General features: G+C 40.8%; 1 protein-coding gene across 2 annotated transcripts in view; it reads left to right on the top strand.

Moving 5' to 3' along the window:
- Positions 1–6,880: 6,880 nt before the first annotated feature.
- Positions 6,881–9,057, top strand: part of ME1 (malic enzyme 1) — a 186,059-nt gene continuing 183,882 nt past the window's right edge. The window contains exon 1 of one of the 2 annotated variants that reach the window (XM_063097422.1): positions 6,881–7,179. In XM_063097422.1, the coding sequence (XP_062953492.1) occupies positions 7,102–7,179 (78 nt within the window). In that variant the 5' untranslated portion in view covers positions 6,881–7,101. The remainder of the gene's footprint in view (positions 7,180–9,057) is intronic. The other variant, XM_063097421.1, reaches the window with a different exon arrangement.

Genomic DNA, 9,057 nt, shown 5'->3' with positions numbered 1-9,057 from the left:
AGCAGGTTGGTTGGCAGTCGAGTGCCCTGGGTGGCCGCCACCACTCCACGCAGCCATGCTGTCAAACCTATGGCTTCCAAGGACCTGTTTGCCAGTTACCTAGCTCATAGACCTGTGTGTAACAGGTCTAGTAACCCAGCCTAGCATGTGAAGGGTTGGCGACCCAGTCTGTAAACAGGCTTGAGGGGTCTGTGAGCTCCAGACCCAGCCCTAGTTCAACAATTGGCCCAGTCGGAGCAAGATTACAGGCAGGTAAAATAGCTTTACAACTGGCATAGTCGTAGAGCTCTATAATTGGCTATGTCGACAGGATTCTGACATTAGCCCAAGCGTGACACTTCTATAAGAATATTACAGATTATGACTGCCATGAATAGAACTGGGAAACAAAAGGAACTTAAATTCAAGTAAATTGTATCACTGAGGCAAGAAACAACTTTATCATGTGTTTGATATAGCTTTAAAAGCAGGTAATTCTGGAAAAATTGATACATTATCTTCCTTGAAGTATGGGGGCTGGGAGTCAGATATATGAAAAAGTGGGACCTTTAGCATAAGAATTATAATACTGTTTTCCCCCTCTCTCTACTTCTCTTTAATTGTTCAGAAACTACTGTAAGGTTTCAAATTTATATGACTTTATTTTTATGCCCGTTTACTTTTTTCTATGCACAGGTCTACTTAAAAAGAAAATACACATGTTGGGGAGAAGATATGATTAAAAAACTATTTTTGCCTCATAAGAGGGGCTTATTATAATATAAGAAGATATTATAAGATGATATGGATATTGTAAGAAGTAAGAATTGCCAGAAAAACTATATAACAATTCAGGTGATTTAGTATTTGTATTAAGTAACATAATATGTTTTCTACAATTATATATTGGTTTCCCTGTAGGCAGAAAACAGATCAAAGTATGAATCAAAGTCTCTGGGCCTTAACTTGTATAACTTTCAAGCGTTTATTCTCTGGCAAACCTATAGCTGTCACTGAATTTAATGTTAAGAACTTGAGGGTGTTTTGGTAACTACTATACTCCTTTTAATGGAGTCATATTTATACATAACTTTTCCCGTGTTCTGGAAGCTTCCTCCCTTTTCCGCTCAGCATGGCCTTTTCATTTCTTGCTCCTTGTTTCTTTCCATTGCATCAAGAGTGGCTTAGTAAAGTGTGAAGAAAGGAAAGGTAAGGGATGAAGAGAGTATGCAGGGATAATTTGTTGTGTCTTTGCACAGTTCTGGCTTATCTGATAAAACTTAATTCCTTCCTTGCTCTTATTCTCCACCACACTAAGGCCATGGTGGGGGCATAATGGTCTCAGGACACTCCACAGCCCAACTTAACTGCGTGATAGAGCAACTTCCATAGCAAAAGGAGAGGAAAGTGCACTGAGGATCCTCCTTTTTTGCTCCGTTAGCCACAAATGATAAACAGCCTGTAGGGTGGTGTGACAAGGGTGGGGAAAGCCCAGGGCAAGTGATTGGCTATTTACTCCAATTTCTTTTTGGGTATGGTTCTAGCAGAGAATACCTATCTCCACATCTGAATATGAATAGCCTGGAAATAAACAATTACATATAAAGATTCCTGTATCAATATAAGCTCCAAGCTAATTTGGAAGTCTTGAAGGATTAAATGGGTTTGTGTGGAAAACAAGTACCTGAAGCATGATTATTTTCAAAACCCCAAGTAACTTAATAATTTTCCTACCAAATCTATATAATTTTTTTTCTCCTGCCCAAGGATTCCCTAATTTCCCTTCAGAAATTGGACCACGTCTTCAGAAGAATGGTTTGGTCCTGCTGTTTTCACTATGGCAAAATTTACTTCAACACTAGAAATTTCCACTCTGGCCTGTGTGCTTTCTGTCAGGTCTCTTCATCTACCACGAATGAATTTCTTGTATAACTCTCTTGAGTACAATCTTTCATGTACATATTCTCCCTCTCCGATAAACCAGAAGGTCTGGAGTTCTGCCATTAAATTAGGAGCTTCAGTTTAGAACTAGATTTGAAATGCCAAGTTTTTGGTGACATTATAGATTGCTAGTTGGTGCTTAATGCTGGCTTAGTTGTATTTCTGTCAGGTTACCGGATGTTAACCACTAGATACAGTCTATGGTCTCCGAGTTAAAGTTTATATGTTTTAGTTGATCTCCAAAACCAAGAATATTCTCTTTCTTAAGGTTATTCAAATTAAATAAAGCAACTTAGTAAGGCTAACTCTTCTGTGTGTGTGATTTTTTGATTCATTACTTTTTATAATATCTGTTTGAGATAAGAAGTGAAATAATTTAATATGATGTCAGAAACCAATGCCAATTTTAAAGGAATGATTAGCTACTCATCCCAAGGAGAAATTTTAATCGTCCTTTGAGTCATTTTTTGTGTTTGAAAAATTTTACTTGAAAATAAATCTTAGGGCCGGCCCGTGGCTCAATTGGGAGAGCGTGGTGCTGACAACACCAAGTCAAGGGTTAAGATCCCCTTACCGGTCATCTTTCAAAAAAAAGAAAAAGAAAAAGAAAAGAAATCTTATTTAATGTTAATTTAATTTCTCTATCTATAACATCAAAATTTTCAAAATATGTAGACAGATACTGAAGAGCAAAAAGCCCCAAAATATTGCCATTTAGAGAATTACTATTAACTTCATGTTGTATTAGAAAGTCAATTATTTATTAACTAAATTACATGAAAGTCTGTTCTTTAGGTGAGTCTGTGTTAAATGGTATATTCAGTCTATACTGTTATAAAAAAAGGTTGAAATTTCTACAAAGATTTTTAATTTTAATTTTTTATCTTTAGATCATTTTCTGTTCATTTGTTTTGAGTCTGGCTTTTTCAGAGTAAGAAGAGCAGGGTGGATCTGCACAGGTGTTTGGCAGAGTAAGGTATTATGAAACTTATCCTCCCCAACTCATATGGTTGGCTTTTGTCCCTACTGGCAAGCAGTCAGAGGTTTTAAAGTATCCATACTGCAGGAAGGTAATGAAGTATAATGCACCGTCATCTCAAATTACCTTTGGAACAAAACAGAAAAAAATACCTTAATTATATCCTTCTTCTGTGTATATTACAAAATTTAAAAAAAAAAAAAAATTTCCTGAATATAAAAGTAATATACAAATATATTTTTTACACAAACTTTAAATATTATACAAGTACAAAGTGAAACAAACATCCACAGTTTTTTGTTTTTTGGCAGCTGGCCGGAAAAGGGATTTGAACCCTTGACCTTGGTTTTATCAGCACCACACTCTAACCAAGTGAGCTAACTGGCCAGCCCCAGCATCTGTGGTTTATAAGCATATTTTTCCAAATTAAAAACAAAAAATTCTCTGTCCATTCAGTATTCAGTGTCCAGTATTACTTTTATTATGGTATTCTTACTACAGCTAAATCACTACATGGTTCTAATGGGCTCAAATGCCTGTTGTTTCTAATATATACTTCTTTTACTGTTCCTTGTCCAACATTCTATGAATCTAGCCTAATTTAGCAATCTTTTTTTTTTTTTTTTTTTTTTTTTTAGTAATCTCCTAACTATTTAAGATAGTTAAGACAATGTAGAATGGTATATTATGGCTAATTTAGTATTCTGGCTGAGTGCTAACATTTTTCTAGGAACTGCTGTTTTTCAAAGTATTAAAAGACACTAAGGTCAAGGGTTTGGATTTCTGTACCCCAGCCACCAAAAAACAAACAAGCAAAACACCAAGTGTTAAAAAAATATTCTTCATTAAATCTCACTGAAAACAATTTAGAAGGTGCCTTGACATCTCTTTGTACTCAGAATAATCATCAGCTACTTCAACATCTGATACACTGAAGATATAAAAAAGGTTTTGGCCCGAATCTAAACTAAAGTATTTGATATACCCTCTAAATTGCTTTTTCTGGAATAAGTTTTTCTCAACTTGTTTACTTATGCACATTTTATATTGGCATCCATATGTTGTCTATGTCAAGTACACCATTCACTGTATATTTTAGATGAGCTAGTGACAAATATAGTAAAGGGAACAAGCAGTTAAATAGTTTTCTTCATGCTTCTATGTGGCAGATTGTATCTTCCAAGTGGCTGCAGCATATCTTCCATCATACAAACTCTTCTTACAATGTGACTTTCATACTCCACCCATTGAGACAGGCTTTTGTGACTGGATCAAAGAGAGCACGGGAGAAGTGACAATATGTGACTTCCAAGGATAGGTCACCCAGAAGAAAAGTACTTTCTGTCCTGTTCCCTGGAATACTTGCTCTGAAAGCCTGCAGGCTCCATGTAAGCAGTTTGCCCTGAGGCTGCCATGTTGTGATGAACTCAAACTAGCCCATTATGAGAGAACATTTATGGAGAGCCTGAAACTAAGTGAAGACAGAAAGAAAGATAGAAATAAAGATATATATAGAGAGGTGACTGGAAAGCCCTCAGCTATTCTAGCTAGCCAGCCCCTTTTCCAGTCCCAGCTGCTGTTTAACTGCAACCAACTGAGAAACCTTGGGTTAGATCAAGCCAGCCAAGCCCTTACCAAATTCTGAATGCACAGAAACCATGAGCGATAATGTAATGATTGTTTAAACCACTAAAGTTTGAGTGTTATATACCAATAAATAAGTAGATAATAATAAATAACCAATAAGTAACTGAATACCTTACAAACTTTTCCAAATTATTGGGTGACATAATTTCCTTGCTTTTTGCATAGCCTGAATAGCTCTACCACTCTTCAACCTCTCTAGAGAAGAGGTTTGGACTGGTACAGGTACAATGGACAATAAGAGTGGTAAGCTTTAGCATACAATACATAGGTCAGTGATCTCTGACCTAGATACATAAGTGATGTACCAGTTGTGTGCAGAGTGACTGCACAAGGCAAATTAAAGCAAAAAAGTTTTTTTTAAATGTGTTTTCCTACATATTTTTTAGCAATAAAATCTAACCATACAAAAGATTTAAAATGACTGAATGATTTGGTGTTCTAGCTAACATTAATGTGGAAAAATAGGTTTTCTCCACTATTTTTGGAACTGTATATGAATGCACAAAATGGCTCCTTCACCTAGTCCTTATCCTATTATCATTCAGGATGACTGTTGCTCTTTTCAAAAGAAATGTAAACATGTAGATGAAAGATGTAAACTTTACCTTCACTGGCAGGATATTGTAATTGCTTTGTAATGCTGGCTTGGTGGAAGAGGCCATACGCTCTTTTTGGGGTACTACCTATATTTATATCAGCTTTCCTATCTGTAGGTATTGAATCCCAGATACAGGAATAGACAGGTAATCTATCAAAATTTATGTCATAAGAGCTTCATTGTAATAAGGTTCTGTTGTACTCACATTTTTGTTTCTCCTTAAGCATCTTGAGTTTGGCTCCCAGGCCTGTTGTTAAACTGTTTTTATCTCATATAAAGCACTCTAATTATAATGTGTCTCACTTAATTAATGAGAGTGAGTTTTGTAAAGTATACCGTCTTCTCAGATGTTGTAGGGTTAATTATTTATGGATTACAGAATTCACAATGAAAGGTGTTATTTAAATGAAAAGTATTTTTAAAGAAGTTTGTTTTGTCAATAAAATGTTCTCTATAAAAACAATTAATTCTAGGGAATTCAAAGACTAGGCCAAAGAAGCTTCTGGATATAAATATGGCCAAAAAACAGTTACTGTAACAAATCTTTCTGATAAGGTAAACTAACATAATTAGAAATAAAGAAAACACTGTGTTGGATGTGTGTGTAGTTTATGGAGATATAAATCAACAAATAATCAAGCCCAAGCACTACCTTTCGTAATATCAGTGTGTAGAGATAAATAGGGCAGAAACTAGCGATCCTACTTAACTGAAAAGGAAATTGGGGCACAGAAAACTTCAGTATTTGGTCAGTCGGACACTCCTTTTGGCTGACTACGATGTAACTACTCCGGTCCTTGAACCTTCAATTATAAATATCAATAATACAATAACAGAATTTCAGCGGTTGGAGATCATTTATTCTGACCCTCTCGTTTTACCAATGAAGAAAATGAAGCCCTGAAAGATTGTTACCCATCATCATTCAGAGGGAGCAGCGGTTCTTGAACATCCTGGCTTCTAGAACACTCACGAACACTGTATGCAAGATAAATAGGGCCTTTGCACCCTAACACCCTGCCTCTTATTCTAACGGCTTTCAAATAAAATTCCCATTGCTAATCTACAGAAACTGATACGGTGTTGCGGCCGGTACTGGTACTGCTCTCTGGCCTTTCTCCCAGTTCCAGCCGGCCGGGCTTTCTGGGTCAAGGTTGGGTCCCTCCTGCCTCGGGCCGGCCGGGGCATGGCTGGCATTATTAGGGCCGGCCCGCGAGATCGGTGGAGAGATCGAAGAGACTCACAGGAAGGGAGAGACGAAGTCTGATTTTTATCAATCAGTCGAGGTCTTCTGTCAACGGCCTAGAGTTCACCTCACGAGTCCTCCCATCCTTTAGAGTCCCCATCGGCGCCCGAGCAGCCGTCCCCTCTGCTTGAACCCCTGGGTTTTGCACCTTCTCCCCGCTCTCCGGCGGCGGCACCCGCTGAGGGGCCCGCAGGGCTGGCGGAGGATCTGGCCTGACTCCCCACCTGGGTCTGTGGGGTGTGGAGGGCACTCAGCGCACAGCACTCAGGCTTGTCCCGCAGAGATGGGCTATCAACAGTTACTATGACTATAAAGCCGACGGTGAGCAGGCACCCTGTGCGCTGACGCGAGCCAGCGACCCCGGACGCCGGGGTTCGCGCCTCCCCTCAGGCACCAGCAGCGCCGCCAGGGCCTCGCTCTTCCTCCTCCTCCTCACACGCCGGCTCGGCTGATCTCCCGCCATGACTCAGCGCTTCTCACAGGCTGTCCTGCTGGGGACACCGGCTTCGCGCGGGCTCCTCCCGCCGCGTCCACCCCCTCTCGCCACCCCCGCCCGCCCCCCGCCGCGGGGCCTTTCTCCGCGCGGCCGCCGCCACCGCCGCCGCACTCCGAGCCGGCGCCCCAGCAGCAGCAGCAGCAGCAGCCGCCGCCGCCTTCACCGCGCGTGCCTCACGCTCCGGCCCGACCCCGCCGCCGAACCCCGCGCCAGCCATGGAGCCTGAAGCCCCTCGCCGCCGCCCCACTCACCAGCGCGGCTACCCGCTGACGCGGATCCCCCACCTCAACAAGGTAAGCCCGCCGGCCCCTCTCAGTCAGGGTCGCCCCTCACGCGGGACCCTCGCCGCAACACGGCCTCGCCCCTCCGCCGCTCCCCTGGGACTGTGCCCAGTGAGCGGCCAGGGCAGTGGGGGCCTTGGTGCAGGGGGAAGGTGGGGATGCCCAGTCGGATTTGTGCCCACGAGTGTGATGGCAGGGCGGTGCTGGTGCCTCCGCACCTCGGCATCCCATTTAGGAAGGGAGGTAAAGGTGTAACTTTTTTATAATACTTTTTGGCTGCTCCCCAAAATCACGCCCAGCCAAAGAAAGTGGTATCAGACAAAGTGCGAGAATGGAGTGTTTTTGTGAAGGTAGCAGGCAGGGTGCCGGGTCAGCCAGCCTTCATGGGCCACTCCTTACGGGTGCCACTCATTGTGGCAATTATTGGAGGCTGCTGTGAAGAGAAGTGGCCCTACTGGTCGGTCCTGGACAGAAATGTGTTCTCAGTGCCTTGGAGCACATTAACAGTATGGAAGTCCAAGGCTTCTTGGTTTCTGGAGTGACAAGACTAAGAGTCTGGGAATGTGTGGTGGGTGGCCTCTGCCTTGCACACTTTGCATGGCCTGGTAGAAAAGCCCTGCCCTAGACGTGGGTCTGTGGGTAAAGCAATTTCTTTTTATTCATTCATTCCTCCTCCTCCTCCTTCTTCTTCTTCTTCTTCTTTTTTTTTTTTTTTAAATCTGGCCTTCTGGAAGTTTAAAAAATTATTTTTAGACCTGTCCTCTTTTAATTTAAGAGGAATTCGACTTGTACACCCTATTCAGACTCCTTTTCAGATCCTAGTAACATTTCGTTTTCCTTCACTTTGAATGTGATGTCAACACCCCTAATCTCTCTCAAATGAAAAATATCTCAGAATTGATCATTTTGCTTCTCCAGATACGAAGCAGTCACACTGTTATTTTACAGCCAGGTTTGTCTCTGGATTGTTCCTTTTGTGTGTATGTGTGTGCCTTTGACATTTCCAATGTATTCAGTACATTGAAAACACCATCAGTCAGCACAGAGGTCTGTTAGCTATTTTGGTTGTCTCTGTAGTAGACACCTTTTTTCATTAAGAACTGGACCTCAGCTTTTTCCATCGGGCATGTTGCTGGTGTTTATTGATCATTACTGATGGCTTTAAAGACTTGTGATTTGCTTAATAAATTATAGCTCAAGGGAGTTCTTTTTTATTTTTCTGGTGACAGGTGACTTTTATAAATCTGATTGTTTAGTATTTGTGGTCATGTAACATTATGAAATTTTAAATAGTCCCTACTTAGTTTTCTTCTTTTTCTTTTTTGGTAGCTGGCTGGTTTGGGGATCTTAACCCTTGGCCTTGGTGTTATCAGCACCATGCCCTCCTAGGTGAGCTAACTGGGCAGCCCAGTTTTTTCTTCAAAATAAAATAAATTTAGTTGTTTGTTAGTTTGATTTTTTTCTTCCTTTTTATTATTCTGCAGGTTGGGGCCAATTTTCAGTAGAACAAAGGTAAAATTTGGGATAATGAAGCAATTTGTGACTTTCATGTGTTACTTGCCTGCTGTACTTTATGACCAAATAATGGGTTGACACTTAAGTACCACATGAGTTGTATAACCTGTTTGATTTTCCTCAAGTCACGGTCAAGAGTGTCTGTTAAGAGTGGGTAGATGGAATAGGCAATCCCCGAGCAAGAGTAATTATGCCTTTACTATGTTTACATCAAGAATTTATGATATTAAAATCCTTTTGATGCCTGTTCACCTGTAAGGATTAATACCTGCTTCAGAATGATATTATCACAAAGACCTTCCACCAATGGTAAGAAAGGTGCAGCAGTAATGTGTTAAGAACGTTTTTGAATTTATGATTGAATTTTAGCTGCAT

The sequence above is a fragment of the Cynocephalus volans genome, chromosome 5 (assembly GCF_027409185.1).
Source record: "Cynocephalus volans isolate mCynVol1 chromosome 5, mCynVol1.pri, whole genome shotgun sequence".
Taxonomy (NCBI): Eukaryota; Metazoa; Chordata; class Mammalia; order Dermoptera; family Cynocephalidae; genus Cynocephalus; species Cynocephalus volans.
This window is presented reverse-complemented; position numbering and strand designations above follow the sequence as displayed.